Here is a 22164-nt window from a genome sequence, read left to right as displayed (position 1 = left end):
CGGGTGTCGCTATATGCGGATGACCTGTTGCTGTACGTGGCGGATCCAATGGAGGGGATGGTGGAGGTCATGCAGACTCTAAGGGAGTTTGGGGAGTTTTCGGGCTATAAGCTCAATGTAGGGAAGAGTGAGCTCTTTGTATTGCAGGCGGGGGACCAAGAAAGAGGGAATTGGGACCTACCGCTGAGAAGGGCGGAGGGGAGCTTTCGGTATCTGGGGATCCAGATAGCCAGGAGTTGGGGGACCCTACATAAACTGAATCTGACGAGGTTGGTGGAGCAAATGGAGGAGGATTTCAAAAGGTGGGTCATGCTACTGCTCTCGCTGGCGGGTAGAGTGCAGTCGGTCAAAATGGTGGTCCTTCCAAGGTTTCTGTTTGTGTTTCAGTGCCTTCCCATCGTGATCACTAAGGCCTTTTTTAAGAGAGTAGACAGGAGTATCATGGGGTTTGTGTGGGCGAATAAGACCCCGAGAGTAAGGAGAGCATTCCTGGAACGCAGTAGGGACCGAGGAGGGTTGGCGCTGCCAAACCTGGGGAGCTACTACTGGGCAGCAAATGTGGCGATGATCCGCAAGTGGGTTATGGAGGGAGAGGGGGCGGCATGGAAGAGGATGGAGATGGCGTCCTGTAAAGGAACGGGCCTGGGGGCGTTGGTGACTGCACCGCTGCCGCTCTCGCCGACAAAGTATACCACGAGCCCGGTGGTGGCGGCAACGCTAAGGATCTGGGGCCAGTGGAGATGAATGAGTAGTTGACTGTTCCCTTTCCGTGTGGTGCGGATTCAGCCATTCATTCGTTTCCATCCTCTGGGTACAACACTCTGTCCTGGCTTCCATTGCATTCAGCAGCACATCAAGGGAAGCATCACTGAATCTGGGGACCGAAGCTCCCTGGGATTGTCGGCGTGGGTTTCCTCCGGGTGCTCCAGTTTTCTCCCACAGTCCAAAGATGTGCGGGTTAGATAGATTGGCCGTGCTAAATTGCCCTTGGTGTCCAAAAAAGAATAAGTGGGGGTTACTGGGTTACGTGGATAGGGTAGAGATATGGACTTGAGTAGGGTGCTCTTTGCAAGGGCCGCTGGAGACTCTATGGGCGAATGGCCTCCTTGTGCACTATAAATTCTATGATTCATTCCTCCTTCCATGATGGGTTTGCAACAAAGAAGTTAATGTTTGCACATAGGATGTAGAACATACAGTGCAGAAGGAGGCCATTCGGCCCATCTCTGCACCGACCCACCTAAACCCTCACTTCCACCCTATCCCCGTAACCCAATAACCCCTCCTAACCTTTTTTGGCTACTAAGGGCAATTTATCATGGCCAGTCCACCTAACCTGCACGTCTTTTGGACTGTGGGAGGAAACCGGAGCACCCGGAGGAAACCCACGCAGACAAGGGGAGAACGTGCAGACTCCGCACAGACAGTGACCCAGCAGGAAATCGAACCTGGGACCCTGGTGCAGTGAAGCCACACTGCTAATCGCTTGTGCCGCAGTGCTGCCCATCTTTTAAATATGATGCCTGGATATAACGGTGGGACGCGCGTATCCAGCCCACCCCACAGGACAATAGGTTGGGCAACCATTAACTGGGCCAACAGTTTGTGATTCTCTTTAAAGTCCCACCCACTGCCAAAGTGGGAAACACTCCCCTTCCCGCCACCGGAGTTGGGCCCGGAATGGAAAATGCTGGTCATTGTCAGCAAAGTTTCTGAAATAAGTGTGGTTAAATCCAAAGGGGGTTATTAAAAATAATACTGGTGCAAGACTTTTATTTCACTGGGGCTAATCCATGGAAAGCATCCTATCTGGCTGCATCACAACCTGGTATGGCAACTGCTCGGCCCAAGAGCGTAAGAAACTGCAGAGCGTCGTGAACACAGCCCAGTCCATCACACGAACCCGCCTCCCATCCATTGACTCTGTCTACACCTCCCGCTGCCTGGGGAAAGTGGGCAGCATAATCGAAGACCCCTCCCACTTGACTTATTCACTCTTCCAACTTCTTCCATCGGGCAGGAGATACAAAAGCCTAAGAACACTCACTAACAGATTCAAAAACAGCTTCTTCCCCGTTCGTACCAGACTCCTAAACGACCCACCTGTGTACTGATCTGATCTCTTCACACATCTTCTCTACTGAGTAGTACTGTATTCCGTTTGCTCACCCGATGTCTGTGTCTATATTTATATTGTGTATTTATGTTTGCTCTATGTTTTTTTCATGCATGGAACAATCTGTCTGGACTGTACGCAGAACAATACTTTTCACTGTACCTCGGTACACGTGCCAATAAACAAATCCAATCCAATCAACCAAGTCAAACCCGCATTCAGCCTGAGGACTTTGCGCATGTAAATTGTAGAATGGGCACTAAAACAATGTTGTTTTTTTTGAGACAGTAGTATATTTAAAATACAGAAAATGCCCCAAGATCGTGTTAGATATCGGAGACAGCATGAAATTTTCATTGTGGTGGCATTGCGATAACGGAAGTTGGTACCTGTAATAAGAATCCTGATTGGAGAAGAGATGGAATTTGTTGAATAAACTGCATTTTGTAAACAGCCAGGTGCAAAAATACCATTTTGTGACAGTTAATGATGTGTTTTGTGGTTCCAAATAGTGCTTCTAACATTACACATCTTTTAAAAAGTGATTTTCAACAGCAAACATAGAAATGGGAGAATCTGACTCGAATGCCAATGCAAACATGCAGAATGAACCTTCTATGAGTGTGCAAAGCAGGACAAACTTCACTAATATAGATATCCTTCCATTTCTACAGACATAAGAATGAAGCAGATGAAATTGAACAGATTGCCAAGAATGCTAATGACACTTCCACCAAAGCTTACGAAATGCTGCGCAAAACATTAGCAGATGAAGGTGAAATCACCAACACAATTGACGAGTTGAACAGAAAGTAAGTAGGTGATATGAAATGACATACACCTGAACTGTGGGTGTATTAGGGTGCATAAGACATCAATGGGTCAAGAACCTATGTCAGTTCATGACTAGAGAAATGAGATAAACATCTGTCAGCACTTGTTGCAAGGGAAGTCACAATGGAGAACAACCTCTGGTAAGAGGGAGAAGAGAAGACATGAATTATAGTCTCAGGCTCTTATCAAATGTAACAGACTAAAAATTGAATTTAATTATCCTACTGCTGATTCCTTTGTGGGGAGACAGGGGATAAGAGGTCTCCCTTTTAAGACCGAGGTGAAGAGAAACTTTATCTGAGTGTTGTTAGCCCGTGGAATTCTCTTCCCAGAAAGCAGTGAAGGCTGGCCATTAAATTTATTCAAGGCTAAATTACACAGATTTTTGCTAGACGAGGGAATCCAGGATTATGCAATAAACAGGAAAGTGGAGTCGAGACCACAATCCGATCAGCCATAATCTTATAGAGCAGCCACAAAGGCCAGAATGGCTTACTCTTGCTCCTAATTCTGCTTGAGCTAAATGATTCCAATGGTTCCCAAGACCAGTCCTGAGAAGCAGTATTTGGACATAGTGAAATGATGATGAGTCAACTCACGACATGAAGTTTGGTTATGTCAAAGTCATCAACCATTCATGCTGGCAGTCTAGCAATACCATAGAGTGATAAGCTGAAATTCTGCACTGGTATCTCCGGATTAGTTAAACTGATTTAAGCTTGTCATACAACCATGCCGGCCAATCAGAGCAGCGTTGACCACACAAGAGTGCTAAGCAAGCTTTCATTTGACATTGAGATCACCATGAGCAGCACGGTAACACAGTGGGTAGTACTGTGGCTTCACAGCGCCAGGCTCCCAGGTTCGATCCCGGCTGGGTCACTGTCTGCGGTGTCTGCACGTTCTCCCCATGTCTGCGTGGGTTTCCTCCGGGTGCTCTGTTTTCCTCCCACTGGTCCCGAAAGACATGCTTGTTAGGTCATTTGGACATTCTGAATTCTCCCTCTGTGTACCCGAACAGGTGCGGAATGTGGCGACTAGGGGCTTTTCACAGTAACTGCATTGCAATATAAGCCTACTTCTGACAATAAAGATTATTATTATGTGAAAGGATGTACAAAGCCTGAGTATGGCTAAATTTGTGAAACATTTAAAAGCGTTGTCATTCGGGGAGAAGATGATTTGATATGGCATGTGGAAAACCATGGCATGAAGTGGAAAAGGGGCATCATGAAGGAGTGGGAGTCCTTGGTCACTGTCCGTGTGGAGTTTGCACATTCTCCCCATGTCTGCGTGGGTCACACCCCCACAACCCAAAGATGCATAGGTTAGATGAATTGGCCACGCTAAATTGTCCCTTAATTGGAAAAAAATAATTGTTTACTCTAAAAAAAATTTTAAACAAATAAAATGAAGGTGTGGGAGATTCAACCATCAAGTTTGTCCACCAATACAAAACACAAGGTGAACATCTTGGAACAGTTCAAGAAGCAGGCATTCTCGCCAGCAAGGTCAAGGATCGAAACTGCTGCCCATCCCAATGCTGAAGAAACTGAATGGCGAGTCACTCTGGCAAAGAAACTGGGCCAGATGGGAGTTCACCTGCAGTGATGGGTAGCTGAACCAATTCAAGACAAAGCAGGCATCGTCTTCCGCACGGTAAGCAGTGAGGATGTGCCGATTACAGCATCAATGACAGATGATTAGTTCCAAAATGATCTCACCCAGATCTGGAACGAGTATGGACCACGAGAGATTTTTAATGAGGATGAAACTGGACTGTTCTTTGGTGTTTAACGGTTAAGCATGCAATGGTGGAAAGCAGAGCAAAGGAGCATTTCACTACTATGGTCTGAAGCAACATGGATGGCAATACAAAGTTGGCGCTTCTCGTGATAGGAAAGTACAAGAAACCACGTTGCTTGGCAAGTGTCAACACAAAGGAGGAGGCTGACCTGCATTTTCGAGGTATGGATCAAGAAAGCAGACAACATGTATCCGCAAAAGAGGAAATTTGTCATCATTACAGACAACGATCCTGCAGGCAGCACAGTGACTGAGTGGTTAGCACTGCTGCCTCACAGCGCCAGGAAGGCAGGTTTGATTCCAACCTTGGGTGAATGTGTGGGGTTTGCACATTCTCCACGTGTATGTATTTCTTCCGGGTGCTTCAGTTTCCTCCCACAGTCCAAAGATGTTGATTGGCCATGATAATCTTTTCCTTCGTGTTAGGTTACGGGGATAGGGTGGAGTGGGCGTGAGAGTGAATCTGGGTACAGTGCTCTTTTGGAGGGTCGGTGCAGTCTCGGGCCGAATGGCCTCCTTCTGCGCTGTAGGGATTCTATAATGTGTTTAGCTGTCAAACTGATCTTGCCTTCCAACACCACAGCCAAACTCCAGTGAATGGATGAGGAGGTGATTAGGGCCCTGAAAACCCACTCCCAATGGCAGCTGATCTCTCAGTATTGAGGCTGTTGATTAGAGGAATGAGTACAATCCAACTGTTCTAGAGACCATGTTCATGATGAAGGAAGTATGGAATGAAGAGAAGCAGGATGAGACCAACCAGCCCAATGTTGAGGAACTTGCCTGCGGGAGGCTGGAGTTGAAATTGCAGCAGAGACGGGTTTGGAAACTTTCACTGAGGTGGACGGTGCCGTTCGCTGCACAACCGAACTGGTAGATGATGCAATCATTGTTGCAGTACATCCTTTAACTGAGGCGGCCAATGACCTTGAAGAATCCGATGAATGGACAGCCACTCGCCTGCCTGCCTCTCTAGCCAATGTGCAATGGTTATAGAGATGCTCTGTGATTTTGCACTGCAGCATAAAAACACTGAATACAAGTATGATTGCATTGCCGACATAGTGGACTTTATTGTGCACATACCAAGAGAGTACACTTTCTGCTAAGTATTTTCGGAGCTAACTCCAGACATTTTTCAATGTGAACCTCCAAACTTTTACAAGATCAGGCATTGTAGGGTGTGAACAAATTGAATAAAGATTTTATCACACATTTACTTCATTGCTGTGTTTTAATTTGCCATTTGAATCTGTTGTTTTTGACATTGACTCCATTCTTGGACATATTGAGTTATATAGAGTCACATTTGTATGGAAATGGGGCCTCCTCTGCTCTCACAAAGCTCCACTTAATATGAATTTGCCGATGGACCCTCTGGGATTCAACACATCAGTATTTTGCAGTGTATTTAGACAGAGAAATTTCACTTGTAAAACAAAAATTTGGGGAACTGTCTTGGGGCTGAGCCTTTATTATGTTGCAAATCTGGGTGTAAATGACAACAGAGCCAGTTTGCCAAGGAGCCAATCCTGCCATGAAATCTGAGTTTGCCGGGAACACACCATGCGGGAGCGTGTACATTTGAATCAATTCTGTACCACCTTACAACAGATTGTCAGTAAGAGTTTCCTCCTGAACACTGAGAAACCTGGAAAGTTGCCAGCTTTTTATTGGAAAACTCTCTGAACAGAGAAAAGCAACAAACTTATAAGATAGTACTAATTGGCAAACATTGAGAGGCCCCAAAAAGGTTTGGAGCTCCTCAAATAGTCACAATACACAATACTAATGGTAACAAACCTTTTTTCTGCATGGGGCTAATATGTTCGAAAATGTATCCAACGAATGATGTTTCCAATGTGGAGGGTATTTACATTTTTACTGGCCATACTTCTGTTAGAGGCTATGAAGTGTTTGAGCAATGCTCACTGTGTTAATTTTTCTAGGAGGTCTTAATAGGTGTGCCTGTTGAGCACATTCCATGTCACTCTGTTTTCCCCAGTCTCCAAAAATCTCTTGAGTAAACGGGTGCAATGGCTCAAAGGAGGAGGAGAAACTGCCAGAACTGGTTTAATGCTTGACCATTTGGTAAATTGCCAAGCACTTTTGGTCACATCAATAGAATAGGCAAAAATTCTATCTTTGGCAACAGAATAACATGTAGCTGGTTGGGATTCGATTTTGAAGGAAATTGTTAATCGGTGATTAATGCCGATATTGAAGAGTTTCTCATCTATTTCAGAAGCAATCTTAACTTTGTGTTATAGGAACCTTTAAAATTCCAGCAAGGACTATGTATTGGTGGTGTTTCAAAAAAGGTTCTTCAATAATAATCTTTATTAGTGTCACAAGTAGACTTACATTAACACTGCAATGAAGTTACTGTGAAAATACCCTAGTCGCCACATACTGGCGCCTGTTCAGGTACACGGGGAGAATTCAGAATGTCCAATTCAGCTAACAAGCACATCTTTCAGGACTTGTGGGAGGAAACTGGAGCACCCAGAGAAAACCCACGCAGACACTGGGAGAATGTGTAGACTCCGCACAGACAGTGACCCAAGCGGGAATCGAACCTGGGACCCTGGTGCTGTGAAGCAATAGTGCTAACCACTGTGCTACAGGGCCGCCCAGAATAGGGGAGTCAAAAAATGTGTACTACGGTATATCCAAACATTTAGGAGGTATTACTGGTTCCTCCTAGTTACATATTGTATTTTAACTGATCTAACACTCGCAACTAGGTATGATGCAGCAAAAGATATGTCCAGAGAGCTAGAAAGACAAGCTACCAAAGTACACGGTGAGGCAGAAGAAGCTGGTAACAAAGCCTTGCAGATCTATGCCAATTTGACGAGTTTGCCTATTGTGGACACCATGGCTTTAGAGGTATTTAGATTTCTGCATTATTTGTATTTGCCTTTGTTAAACGTTGCCTTTTGTGGGTTGTAGATGTGGGCTGAACAGTGGGCGGGGTTCTCCCACCATAGGGCTGGGCTGGAGCATCCCCGCAACCGGGCCACGCCGCCCTGATGCCGGCACGCGATTCACCGCGGAGCGGAGAATCTGTGCCATTGGCGCAGCGCCGGTCGCGGACCGTTGTACGCGGCCGGACCGCCGATTCTCCGGCCCGGATGGGCCGAGCGGCCACTCTAAAAAGGCAGAGTCTCGCCGGCGCCGTCCACACCTGGTCGCAGCCGACGGGAACTTTGTGCGCAGGGTCGGGGGTCAGCCTGTGTGGGGTGGGAGTTCCGACCCTGGGGGGAGCCTCCGGTGGGCCTATTTTCTTATGCGCTGGCCCCTGAACTCCCGCGCCATGTTGCGTTGGGGCCGGCACGTTGAGGGAGGCCACCGCGCATGCGCGTATTGTCGCCGGCGCCACTGCACAAGCATGGATATCGCGGCGTACAGTTCGTACTGGGGTGGGAATCTGTACTCCCAGCGGCAAGTTCACGCCATCGCGTTTCACGACGGCGTGGACACTCTGCCACCGAATGGGAGAATCCCGCCCAGTACTTTTGGAAGGGCACAGATCTGTCTCCTAAAAAATACGTTGATTAAGATCACCCTGTCAGATGCTCATGGGCAAGAAGTGACAAACAAAGATATGCATGTTGAAAGTGAAACTGAAGAGTAAATTGCCCCAGTATGTGAGTCAGTAACTCCAAGTAGCAGAGTATGTTGCACAAACAATTGTACTTTATGGGGAGAGTGGTGTTGGGGGAAGTAAATGTGTCCTGTGAAAACTGAAATTGATAACATCCTGTCTGTTAGAACGAAGCAGAAAAGATAAAAAAGGATGCAGCAGATTTGGATGGTTTGATCGACAGTAAGGTGAAAGCTTATAATGATATGCGGGATGACCTGAAAGCAAAGGAAACGGAAGTGAAGAGTCTTTTGGAAAAAGGGAAAACTGAACAGCAGGTAAAACCCAAACTCCAGGTTTGTTGCTGTATAAGATTGCAAACTTAACTCCAAGATTGTGTACTTATTTTCTTCCAAACTTTTCCCCATTTATAGAATGTTAATTTCCACCTCCATTGTTCTCACCAATAAATTATATATATTTTTTCAGTTTTCTTTCATTCCTTAGAATGTTGAAAAGTAAAGGGTTGGGAGAAGAGGAAAAGAGAGTGAGAAAGAGATGTTGAGATTGACCTCAAGAATAGGGCATGCAAGTCTTAAGATGTATAGTGATAGATGGACACTGATGAGAATCTAACACATTATGTTTTAATGATTGGCTATTACCAAAGGCCTATATGGAAGGTAGAATGGTGGCAAATTCTTAATGTTTCCTTGACATGCCTCTAAGAGGTTGTAGAAAGTACAGGTGTGTGTCATTAATTTGTTACTTGAGGAAGTACTGCGTATTAAATTAATCGTAAAACTTCTGAAGATCTACTGAAGTAAATAATTGAAAAGATTAGATGTCACCAGTGTATTGGGGAAATAATTAACTGGGAATTGAATGAAATTACATGAGAGCGGGTTACAATTGGAACCAGGGATTAACATTTCCTGGAGCAGCTTCTTGTTTTTTTATATTCATTAGATTTTTAATAATCTTGAGGGCATCAACACATTGGCTATTCAAATTCCAGATTCTACATTCCAGAAACGTGTGCAAACGTTGGCATTAAGGAGACTTTGGCTGATTTTCAGATAAAGTAAGCTGTTGAATAAATGGCAAATGCTATTCAGTGCAGACAAGTGCTGGCTTGTGCACAAGGGGCCAGAAAACGTAAGTCATGTATACGCCATGCATGAGTGCCCACTAAATCAAAAGGGCTGGAAAGGAACTTGGGGTGGTGACTGGGTCCACTAAAGGCTCAAAATCAATGTAAGCCAACTATGGGGAAACCAAATAAGTTTATACTCGGCAAATAAAATGCAAAACTAAATCCGCCTTTGGGTTGTAAAAGGGCTTGGTTCATCCACAAATGGGACCTTGGCCCAGTTTTGATCCATACAACCAGTAGATATTTAGAAAGCGTGCAGAGGAGGACAACAAGTATGCCAAATTAAGACCTCTGCTACTTTGAATATGCTTAAAATAAGTTGTTCATTTTGGAGAAACTTGCACTTAAGGTGTAAATACTGAAGTGTTGGAAATTTAATAACCATTGGATATGGAAAATTTGAATAAGAACCCAAATGGATAACAATAGTGGAAACAAAGGTTTATAGCTTTAAAATAAAATGTTGCTCAATGATTTAGTCTGGAATCCATATATCACCGCGGAGATACTCATTCTGACCTATTTTCTATCTGAAAGACTGCTGACCAGTTGCTAGCCCGTGCAGATGCTGCTAAAGCCTTGGCTGAAGATGCTGCCAAGAAAGGAAATGCTACACTGCAGGAGGCTCAGGATATTCTCAAAAACTTGCAAGGTCGGTAAACTGATATTCTGAGTATAATGAAGTATTAGATACACCCAACAAAAAGGCCCTTGACTAGAAATTGATTAAGCCAAGATGCAGCCACCTCTTCTGTTTAACTGTGATTGTGTTAATATGCAGCTGTTAAATTCCGACAAGTGCTGTCTTCCGAAGATGCTGGAAAGAGAATAGGGAATATTTGTACAATGAACAATTGGTATTTGAAACTCTAGTTTCTTTAGGGCTCCAGTTACTTCAAAGTTACACAACATTCTAGGTCAATGTGACTGAGTTTCTAAAACTGGTGTATGTTGTTACCTCTTGGATCATTCCCAGGTTTATTTTGGTTGCTTTCTTTTCTGATGTATCTCAATGGGAAATTTGGAATTAAAGTTCCATAACTTTAATAGCTTAAAATAAAAGAACTTGCAACAATGAGGACATGGTGCTTTATTGAAGGTGTCTTTCAGGTGAAATGGGAAGCCAGTATCTTGTCTGTCTATTCAGGTAGGCATAAATTGATCGCATGTCATAATTTGAAGAGGAGTAGGGAATTATCCTCCCTTGCCCAACATTTATCCATCACCCCACATCACCAGAAATGATTAACTGATCATTCATATATATGGTGTGGGGATCTTACTGCGTGTCTGCAAACAAAACTGACTGAAATTTAAAAGTATCTAATTGACCATGAAGTACTATGGTACATCCCAAAAACATGAAAGGTGCTTCATATTTTCTGTTAATTTCACATATTGGTTAGATGTCTTCCTTTAAGGCTTACCACGTAAAGGGACAGTTTTGTTGTCACTTGTGCAACTTGAGGAAAATGTTACAGATGTAGTAACAGAATACAACACCATTACGATAATATTTTGTACCAGACTTTTCTGTTCAGATTGGCACACATTTCTGATATTTTGGATCCAGCTGTAGTAACCTTAGCAAATGTTCTTTTCTCTTTCCTTCCTTTGCCTCCCCTCCTTAACATGCACCCGCCACCCTTCCAAACTTTCCCACAACTTTTTCCCCAAAGAATTTTTAAATGGAATGGACTTGCACTTCTATTTAAAATTAATCTAGAGAGTCGAGCGGAAAATGCAACCAATCTTATCAGTGATTAAGAGGAAGCATATAAACAGATAACTATTAACCAAGGGAACAGCAGCTGTTTTGAATCCTGTCCAAGTGTTAGTATCCAAAATGATTTTATTTTGTGCAGATTTTGACAAGAGAGTGAATGATAACAAGACCGCAGCCGAAGAAGCTTTGAAAAAAATACCAGTCATCAGGAAGACCATTGATGATGCCAATGCAAAGACGAAACAGGCTGAGGATGCATTGGGGAGTGCAAGAATGGACGCTTCTGAAGCCAAAAAAAAAGCTGAGAATGCAGAGCAAATTGCAAAAGCCTTACAGGAGGTAATGTAAGACGGTTGTAATTGAGAATTATATTAAACCTGTTGACCTTTCTTGTAGTCTGCTTTCAGTAGCTATAATTCTTACATAGAGCAGCCAGGTATGTGATATCAGCAGAAAGTTTTGGTCCAGTACCTTTTGTCACCTTCGGATGTTTGCAAAATCACTGTATTTAAAATTGCTTCAGTATATATTCAAACTTGAGTTCTACAAGACCAATTCAGAATGATGCATGTCTGCAGATACTTCAACTGGATTAGCCTTTAGGGTACTTTACATTTTTAAAACTAATTTCTGTACAGTTTTATGTTACAGATCTCTAGTACCTCAACGTCTTATGAGGACCTTAATGAAGTTGCATGTTTAAATGAACTAAAACTGATATTTTTAACATACTGGGTAGTTTCACTCATTGCACCAATCTTATTTCCATTTAGAATGACAACTGATCATATATGTATAGGAATTAGATGTTTTCTCATATTCATAATAAGGTGGATATCTCTGACTGTAGTGCGTACTATTAATCTTTATAAGCGGAAATATCCAATGATTCAGATCTGTATGTTTTAGATAGTTTCAGCATTAGAATTCAAGCAATTAAAAGAAAAGGCAACATAGCTGGTTAAACTGAATTAATTCTATACACACTGCTGTTTATCAAGTTTTATGATGAATTAAGGGGTTCTGGACAAATGTGTTTCCTGAAACAAATGGTGTGAATATTCCAGTTCATCAAGTTAAGGTTTATTTCAATACTTATTTGAAAGAAACACTACAATTCCAGGCATGACCAGACCATTTCATTTGAGTGCCATAGCCCTTTAATTAAGCAAAGCCTCTAAGTATTGGTTAAATCCTTGGCCAATATTTTTCTTTGCAGAATGCGGCTAAAACCAAGCAGAATGCTGATGGCACCTTTACAGATGCCATGGCCTTGGAGACCGAAGTAAATGACATGATGAAACGACTGAAGGAAGCAGAGGATGAACTTGCAGAGAAAAAGGATGAAGCAGACCAAGACATGATGATGGCAGATATGGTGAGGGTCTTCAAGTTTCTGAATTAACTCTTGCATAAGTTAACCTACTACATAAAGTACATAACCTACATCATAAAGAACTGTTGGTATGATTTTTGACGAGCTATTCAATTACATCGGACCAGAAATACATAAGATGTATTTTTCAAACTCTAAGCATGTTGCATTGGGCGGCACAGTAGCACAGTGGTTAGCACTGTTACTTCACAGCGCCAGGGATCCAGGTTCGATTCTCGGCTTGAGTCACTGTCTGTGTGGAGTCTGCACATTTTCTCCGGGTGCTCCAGTTTCCTCCCACAGGTCCCGAAAGGTGTGCTTGTTAGGTGAATTAGACATTCAGAATTCTCCCTCCGTGTACCTGAACAGGTGCTGGAATGTGGCGACTAGGGGCTTTTCACAGTAACTTTATTGCGGTGTTAATGTAAGCCTACTTGTGACACTAATAAAGATTATTATTACAATGTTCCTCCAGGCTTCACAAGCTGCAAAAGAGGCTGATGAGCAGGCAAGAAAGGCCAAAAAGGCTGTGCAGGGTGTGCTGAATACCATCAATAAGCTGTTGACAGAACTGGGTAGGTATTACTGAACTTGAGTTGATCAAATGAAGAAACAAACATGCATTATGTGGAATTTTAGTTTCTGATAAAGGCTGGCCCTTTGGGTGGTTTCCAGATTATTTCACTCATTTGTTATATGGGAAAATTTCCCAATCTATAGTTCCTATATATTTGTGATTTTTTTTCTAAAGGTGTGTCTATAGCTGACAGCAAGTATAGGTAAAATGGTTACAGGCGCAACATAAAAGTTTTGCTTTTGGACTGGGCTGTCTCCAGCGAGCAGTTGACTGGCAGAGACTGCCAGAAACCCATGCGCCTCGGCAGTGAATGACTTCCTGCCAACAGGCCAGTAAAGTAATTTCATCAGCACCGATCCCATCTGACTTCTCCGTCCATGCGAAGGTTGCAGCATTGAACAAAAAAAGGTGATTGTGACTTTAAAACAACTAAACACGTGGAATTGATCACAAGTTTATCAGGCCCCCCCCCCAAGGATTCCTGAGTCTTCCGACACACCAAATTATCGCCATCTTCCGATTCACCGCCATCCCCACATCCAGAACCTCGGACATAACATCTGAGAAACCCTGCTACAACCTCCTCCGTTGTGGACAGGCCCAGAACATGTGGATATTATTTGCGGGCCCCTCAGCACCATAATCCCTCCCAATGCTGGCCAAAAAGTCTGAGATATATAACAACTCATCTGCCTACAGTGAAACCCTATGTTCGCCCCCCCTCCCCCAAAACCTCTGCCTGAACCCAAACCACCTCAACATCTCGAACAGATATGCCCACTCCACCCGGTCAAAAACCTTCTCCATATCCATCACCACCACTACCTCAACCGAGGGCATCATAATCACATCAAGTAACTTCCGTACATTCGCCGACTGTTGCCTTCCTTTCACAAAACCCGTCTGATCCTCCCCTGGCACACAGTCATCAATCCGTGATGCAAGCACCTTCGCCAAAAGCACAGCATCAACATTCACTAACGATATCGGGTGGTAAGACGCACTCTGCCCAGGTCCTTATCCTTTTTTAGAATCAGTGAGATGGAAGCCTGCGATAAAGTAGGGGGGAGTTCTCTCTCCCCCCCCTCTGCCTCGCCTCATTATACATCCTCACCAGCAGTGGCCCCAGCTCCACCCCAAACCTTTTATAAACTATTTATAAAACTCTACTGGGAACCTGTCCACCCTTGCCTGCATATCCCCCATGCCATCCATCACCTCCCTCAGCCCAATCGGGGCCTCCAGGCCCTGAACCCACCCCTCCGCCACCTTAGGGAAACTCCAACCCATCCAGAAACCGCCCCATCCCCTCTTCTCACACTGGGGCTCCGATTCATAGAGCCTCCTGTAAAAGGCCTCAAATACCCCATTCTCCCCTTTGGGTCCATCACCACCTTACTCCTCTCGTCGCTCACTCTACCACTCTTCCTTGCTGTTGCCTGATTCCTCAACTGTTGGGCCAGTATCCTACTCACCTTCTCCCTATTCTCATACGCTGGCCCTCCGCAACGACCCCACCGTCTCCCTCATAGACACTAACCCAAACTCCATCTGGAGCCTGTATCTCCTTAAGCAAACCCGCCTGCGGCACCACCGAGTACCGCCGGTCCACCCTCTATCTCATCGACCAGCCTTCCCCTCTACTCCCACTCCACCCTCTCCCTGTGTGCCTGAATTGAAATAAACTCCCCTCTAACGACAGCCTTGAGTGCCTCCCACAACGTAACGACTGTGACCTCCCTCCTATCATTCACTTCCACATAACCCTATGGCAGCCCGCACCCGCTGACACACTCCCCATCCACCAACAGCCCCACATCTAATCTCCACTGAGGCCTTTGAGCCTTACCCTGAACTACCCACAAATCCACCCAATGCTTGGTGATCAGAGATCACGATCGCTGAATACCCTGAGTCGGTCACCCCCACCAGCAGGGCCTTGTCCATTTCGAAAAAGTCAATCCGGGAATACTCCCTGTGCTCATGGGAGACGTATGAAAACTCCATCATCCTTGGCCCCCCAAACCTCTACGGATCTGCCCTCCCATGCACTCCATGAACCCCCTCAGCTCCCTAGCCATGGCCAACACCCTCGGCAACTTCGGACTCGACCAGTCCAGACTCGTGTCCAGGATCGTATTAAAGTCCCCCCATAATCAACCGGTGTGGGACCAAATCCAGAATCCTACCGAATACCCTCCTCATGAAATCCACATCATCCCAATTTGGGACATAAACGTTTACCAGAACCACCGGCATCCCTTCCAGTTTCCCACTGACCACCACACATATCTACACCCCGGATCAAGCACAATGCTCCCCATCTCAAACGCCACCCTCTTATTGATCAACACCACTTCCCGCATCTTCTTATCCAGCCCCGAGTGGAACACCTGCCTCACCCAGTCCTTCTTCAGCCTCATCTGATCCCACAACTTCTTATGTATGTCTCCTGTAAAAACGCCACGTCTGCCTTCAAGCTCCTCAGATGCATAAACATACGCCCCCTCCCCTGCCGATCAGTCATACAGTCCCCTTCTTGAGCCAGCCCCCAGCCTGCATCACGCACCCCTCCAGGCCCACCCTCCAATGTCCGCCACCATCTCTCCCTTCCAACTGCGCCACATCAACCGCACCCATGTCAGCAACCCTCCCCTCCATCCCCAAACAAAGAACTAATCCCATTCCCCTCCCGCACCGCCCTCCTGATGTTAACTAGCCTGCCCAGCTAGCATGGAGGTCCAAGATCTCTGACCTCCTCTTCCCCCCCCCCCCCCCAACCACCAACAAACACAGAAGATCAAAAGGCACACTCACTATCGCCACTTCTCCGTCGAAACCCACCCCGAACTACCCACCCCATACATTCTACCATAAATGCAAAGCTCCTCTCCAAAGTTCAGTGTCCTCACACTCCTCCCAGTCCATGGTCCCTCTTAAAGTCCATCGCCTCCTCTGGCGAGTCAAACTCTCACACCTGTTTCTGATGTGTCACCCGCAAGCGGGCAGGGTACAAAACTCCAAACTTCACCCCCTTCTTAAAGATGGCAACCTTTTTCCGGTTGTACCCGGCTCGCCCTTTCGCCAACTCTATACCCAGGTTTTGGTAGACCCGCAGCTCACTCCTTTCCCTGGTGCACCTCCAGGTCTGCTTCGCCCATTTCAAAATGTGTTCTTTGTCCAAGAAATGATGCAGCCGCACCACCATCGCCCTCGGCAGCTCACCCACCTGCAGCCTCCTCGGGGCTCTGTGTGCCCAATCCACCTCAAGGGACTGGTCAAAGGCTCCCTACCCCATCAGCTGCTCCAGCATGCTCTCCACGTACTTGGCGACCTCTGCTCCCTCGATGCCCTCGGGCATCCTGACAATCCTCAAATTCTGTCTCCTGCAGCGATTCGCCGGGTCCTCCAATTTCTCTCTCCGCCTCTTCGGGCTGTCCAAGACCATCCCCAACTCTGTCTCCAACAAGGCCATCCGCTCCTCATGTTCCCCCACCGCCTCCTTCACGTTCTGAATCGCCTGTCCCTGAGCCTCCCATCTCTGCCCCACTCTCTCAAGCGCAGCTCTGAGCGGCTTCACCACCTTAGCCAGGTCTTCTGAAGCTTCCACCATCTGCTGTTGAAATTTTTCATTCATGACTTCCGGTTGCGGCTATGCGGAGCTAAGTCGCACGTTCGGCAGCTCCCGCTAAAAACGGACTTTTGGGCTCTTTTTAGGGCCCGTAACGGCACTTGTTCAACGTTTCCAGGTGTGGGAAGGGGACAGCAACATTCCATGATAGTGTATGGATTGGACCAGGAGTGGGGCGATTTTTAAAAAGTGGCATTGAACCAAAGAAAGGTGCGAGGGAGGAGGACCAAGGTGGCGGCGGGCAGAGACCAAGCAGCGTGGAGGCAGTGGGCGCAAGAGCAGCAGGAGCTTCTCCAGCCCTGTTTTAAGGAACTGAAAGCAGAGTTGCTGGAGCCAATGGAGGCTTCAATCAATAAGCTGCTGGAGACCCAGGCGGCCCAAGGGGTGGCGATCCGGGAGGTCCGGCAGAAGGTCGCGGAGAACGAGGACGAGACCCTGGGCCTGGCGGTGAAGGTGGAGGTGCACGAGACGCTCCACAAGAAATGGCAGGCGAGGTTCGAGGAGATGGAGAACCGGTCGAGGCGGAAAAATCTGCGGATCCTGGGTCTGCCGGAGGGGCTGGAGGGATCGGACGTGGGGGCCTACATGGTCACCACGCTGATGGGAGCGGGGGCCTTTCAGGGGCCCTTGGAGCTGGAGGGGGCCCACCGAGTGCTGGCGAGGAGGCCCAAGCCCAGCGAGCCGCCGCGGGCGGTGCTGATGCGGTTCCACCGGTTTGCTGATCGGGAGTGTGTGTTAAGGTGGGCCAAGAAGGAGCGGAGCAGCAGGTGAGAGAACGCGGAGGTCCGGATCTACCATGATTAGAGCGCGGAGATGGCGAAGAAGAGGGCCGGTTACAACCGGGCGAAGGCAGTGCTGCACAGGAAGGGGGTGAAGTTCGGTATCCTGCAGCCGGCGCGTCTGTGGGTCACCTATAAGGATCGACACCATTATTTTGAGTCCCCGGAGGAGGCGTGGGCCTTTGTTCAGGCCGAGAAGCTGGACACAAACTGAGGGTCGGGATGGGGGGTCGGGCGTGGGGATGGTCGGGGATTGCTATTGTTGTGTTACATTTTGAGGGGGGGGGTTCTGAGGGCCTGAGTTGGGGATAGTGGGACCGGGCCTGGAAAGGGAGCTGCGCCAGGGGAGGCGGGGCCGGGCGAGTGGAAAGCACGGGCTTTTTCTCCCGCGTTGGGAGTGGAATGGATGTGATCCCGCTGGTGGACGGGGGGGGGGGGGGGGGGGTCGGTGGACCGGCGGGAGTGGCCGGGGTCAGCAGGAGACAGCTGACTTACGGGAGTGCAATGGGGGGAGCAATGCAGCTAGGGGGGGACCTAGCTGGGGGAGGGGAGGGGGCGGGTTGCAGCTGGAATGGCCAAGGGGGAGCTGGAGTTGGTAGAGGAGGTTGGGGCGGGGGTCTGCTGCTGTGGGGGCACGGGCATGTGGCTGGTCTAGGAAGGGCTATGGCTAGTCGGCGGGGGAGAGGAGTGAGTAGCTCCCTGATCCAGCTGATAACCTGGAATGTAAGGGGACTGAATGGGCCGGTCAAGCGGGCCCGGGTGTTCGCGCATCTGAAGGGGCTGAAGGCGGATGTGGCCATGCTTCAGGAGACGCACCTGAGAGTGGCGGATCAGGTAAGGTTGAGAAAGGGGGTGGGTAGGGCAGGTGTTTCACTCTGGTTTGGATGCAAAAAATCGGGGGGGGGGTTGGCGATCTTGGTGGGGAAGAGAGTATCGTTCGAGGCGTATGTGATGGTAAGTGGCAAGCTGCAGGGGGAGCGGGTGGTGTTGGTCAATGTATATGCCCCGAATTGGGACGATGAGTGGTTCATGCGGCGTATGCTGGGCCGGATTCCGGATCTGGAGACAGGGGGCCTGATAATGGGGGGGGATTTCAACACGGTGCTGGACCCGGCATTGGATCGCTCTAGGTCTAGGACGGGCAGGAGGCCGGCGGCGGCCAAGGTGCTGAGGGGGTTCATGGGCCAGATGGGAGGGGTGGATCCATGGAGGTTTGCGAAGCCGGGGGCCAATGAATTTTCATTCTTCCATGTCCACAAGGCCTACTCCCAGATTGACTTTTTTGTCATGAGCAGGGCGCTGATTCCGAGGGTGGAGGATACGGAGTACTCGGCAATAGCCATTTCTGACCATGCTCCGCACTGGGTGGACCTCGAGTTGGAGGAGGAGAGGGACCAGCGCCTGCTGTGGCGCCTAGATGTGGGGTTGCTGGTGGATGAGGAAGTGAACGGGCGGGTCCGGAAGTGTATAGAGAGGTACCTGGAGGCTAATGACAATGGGGAGGTGCAAGTCGGGGTGGTCTGAGAGGCGCTGAAGGCGGTGGTCAGAGGAGAGCTGATCTCCATTCGGGCACACAAGGAGAGGGGGGAGAGGAGAGAGAGGGAGAGGTTGGTGGGGGAGATGGTGAGGGTGGATAGGAGGTACGCGGAGGCCCCGCAGGAAGGATTGCTTAGGGAGCGGCCTAGCCTCCAGGTTGAGTTCGATTTGTTGACCACCAGGAAGACGGAGGCGCAGTGGAGGAAGGTGCAGGGGGCAGTATATGAATACGGAGAAAAGGCGAGCCGGATGCTGGCGCACGAGCTTCGGAAGCGAGAGGCAGCTAGGGAGATCGGGGGAGTTAGGGATGGAGGAGGGAACACGTTGCGAAGTGCGGTGGGTATCAGTGGGGTCTTCAGGGACTTCTTCGAGAAACTGTACCGGTCTGAGCCCCCACTGGAAGAGGGAGGGATGGGTCACTTCCTGGACTGGCTGGGGTTTCCGAGGCTGGAGGAGGGGTCGGTGGCGGGGTTGGGGCCGCCGGTTGGGTTGGAGGAGTTGGTCAAAGGGATAGGGAACATGCAGGTGGGGAAGGCACCGGGGCCGGATGGGTTCCCGGTTGAATTTTACAAAAGGTATGTGGACCTGCTGGGCCTGCTGTTGGTAAGGACCTTCAACGAGGCAAGGGAAGGGGGGGGCTCTGCCTCCGACGATGTCTAGAGCGCTGATTTCCCTGATCCTGAAGCGGGACAAGGATCCCCTACAGTGTGGGTCATATAGGCCGATCTCACTCTTAAATGTAGATGCAAAGTTGCTGGCAAAGATTTTGGTCATGAGGATAGAGGACTGTGTGCCACAGGTCATACACGAGGATCAGACAGGGTTCGTGAAAGGGAGGCAGTTGAATACTAATGTACGGAGGCTCTTGAATGTTATAATGATGCCGGCGATGGAAGGGGAGGCGGAGATAGTGGCGGCGATGGATGCGGAAGGCCTTTGAAAGGGTGGAATGGGGCTACCTGTGGGAGGTGTTGAAAAGGTTCGGGGAGGGGTTCGTCAGGTGGGTGCTGTATGAGGCCCCGGTGGCGAGTGTGGCCACGAACAGAAGGAAGTCAGAGTATTTCCAGCTACACTGGGGGACAAGGCAGCGGTGTCCCCTGTCCCCCCTGCTCTTTGCACTGGCGATTGAACCCCTGGCCATGGCGTTGACGGAGTCGAGGAACTGGAGGGGGCTGGTGCAGGGTGGGGAGGAGCATCGGGTGTCGCTCTATGCGGATGATTTACTGCTGTATGTGGCGGACCCGTTGGGGGGGATTGCCGGAGGTGTTGAGGATCCTTGGGGAGTTTGGAGATTTCTCCGGGTACAAGCTTAATATGGGGAAGAACGAGTTGTTCGTAGTGCACCCGGGGGACTAGGAGAGGGGGATTGGTGAGCTCTCGCTAAAAAGGGCGCAGAGGAGTTTCAGGTACCTGGGGGTCCAGGTGGCTAGGAGCTGGGATGCCCCACATAAGCTTAACTTCACGAAGCTGGTGGAACAGATGGAGGAGGAGTTTAAGAGGTGGGACGTGCTGCCACACTCCCTGGCGGGTAGGGTGCAGTCAGTTAAAATGACGGTGCTCCCGATGATTTTGTTCCTGTTCCAATGCCTCCCCATCCTGATCCCTAGGGCCGCCTTCAGTTGGGTTAACAGGAGCGTTATGCGGTTTGTGTGGGCGCAGAAGACCCCGAGCGTGTTCCTGGAGCGGTGCAGGGATGGGTGGGGTGTGGGGGGGGGGGGGTTGGCGATGCCTAACTTCTGTGGGTATTATTGGGCTACCAATATTGGGCGATGGTGCATAAGTGGGTGATGGAGGGGGATGAGGCGGCATGGAAGAGGCTGGAGATGGCGTCCTGTGTGGGCACGAGCCTGGAGGCGCTGGTGACGGCGCCACTGCGCTTCCTCCAACGAGGTATACCACTAGCCCGGTGGTGGCGGCTACCCTCAATATTTGGGGGCATTGGAGGCATTTGTTTGGCGGCAGGCGGTGGTGTTCCCACTGTTGCCGCCATGTGGGCTCCAGGACAGGGTGCTGTTGGGGGTGTGGGTTGGAGAGGGAAGGATCTCGGCAATGTATCAGGTGATGCAGGAGGAGGAGGCCTCGGTGGAGGAGCTAAAGGGCAAGTGGGAGAAGGAGTTGGGTGAGGAGATAGACGAGGGGATGTGGGCGGATGCCATGGGGAGGGTGAACTCTTCCGCCTCTTGTGCGAGGCTCAGCCTCATACAATTTAAGGTTCTGCATTTGGCTCACATGACCGGAGCAAGTCTATACCGATTCTTTGGGTGCAAGGACAGGTGTGTTAGGTGCTCAGGGAGCCCAGCAAATCACACCCACATGTTCTGGGCTTGCCCAGCGCTGGAGGACTTTTGAAAGGGTGTAGCGAGGACGGTGTCGAGGGTGGTAGGTTCCAGGGTCAAGCCGGACTGGGGTCTCGCAATATTTGGGGTGGCAGAGGAGCCGGGAGTGCAGGAGGCGAAAGAGGCCGATATTCTGGCCTTTGCGTCCCTGGTAGCCCGGCGAAGGATTCTCCTTCAGTGGAAGGATGCGAGGCCCCCAAGCGTGGAATCCTGGATCAGCGATATGGCGGGGTTTATTAAATTGGAGAGGGTGAAATTCGCCTTAAGGGGATCGGTACAAGGGTTCTTCAGGCGGTGGCAACCGTTCCTAGACTTCCTGGCAGAACGTTAGAAGATGGTCAGCAGCGGCAGCAACTCGGGGGGTGGGGGGGGGCTGGTTCATTTTTCTTGAGTGGGCGTGTATTTTTGCCTTTGTGTTGATGAAGGCTGTTAATTTATTATTTATGTATATGGGGGGGGTTGTTTTCTTTCTGTATTTTGTTGATTTTTGTGAAAATTTGAATTAAAAATTTTTTTTTTTTTAAATAAATTTTTCATTCATAAACTCCATCAGTTGCTCAGTTGACCACTGGGCGGGTAGCGCTGCCCCCTTTGCCCTCTGCCATCTGAACCTGTGATGCACCTCAAAAACGTTCCAGCTGCTCTCTTCTTGCGGCACTTCTCGTCCTCTGATCCATACGCCAGCCTCACCAGAAGAGTATTA

At 48.7% G+C, this 22164-nt stretch overlaps 1 protein-coding gene across 1 annotated transcript in view; it reads left to right on the top strand.

Moving 5' to 3' along the window:
• Positions 1–22164, top strand: part of lamc1 (laminin, gamma 1) — a 368639-nt gene that overhangs the window by 342296 nt on the left and 4179 nt on the right. The window contains exons 21-27 of the mRNA XM_072511236.1: positions 2791–2928; positions 7504–7648; positions 8534–8683; positions 10039–10153; positions 11367–11566; positions 12447–12605; positions 13078–13177. Coding sequence (XP_072367337.1) covers positions 2791–2928; positions 7504–7648; positions 8534–8683; positions 10039–10153; positions 11367–11566; positions 12447–12605; positions 13078–13177 — 1007 coding nt within the window. The remainder of the gene's footprint in view (positions 1–2790; positions 2929–7503; positions 7649–8533; positions 8684–10038; positions 10154–11366; positions 11567–12446; positions 12606–13077; positions 13178–22164) is intronic.

This window comes from Scyliorhinus torazame, chromosome 7 (assembly GCF_047496885.1).
Source record: "Scyliorhinus torazame isolate Kashiwa2021f chromosome 7, sScyTor2.1, whole genome shotgun sequence".
Classification (NCBI taxonomy): Eukaryota; Metazoa; Chordata; class Chondrichthyes; order Carcharhiniformes; family Scyliorhinidae; genus Scyliorhinus; species Scyliorhinus torazame.
This window is presented reverse-complemented; position numbering and strand designations above follow the sequence as displayed.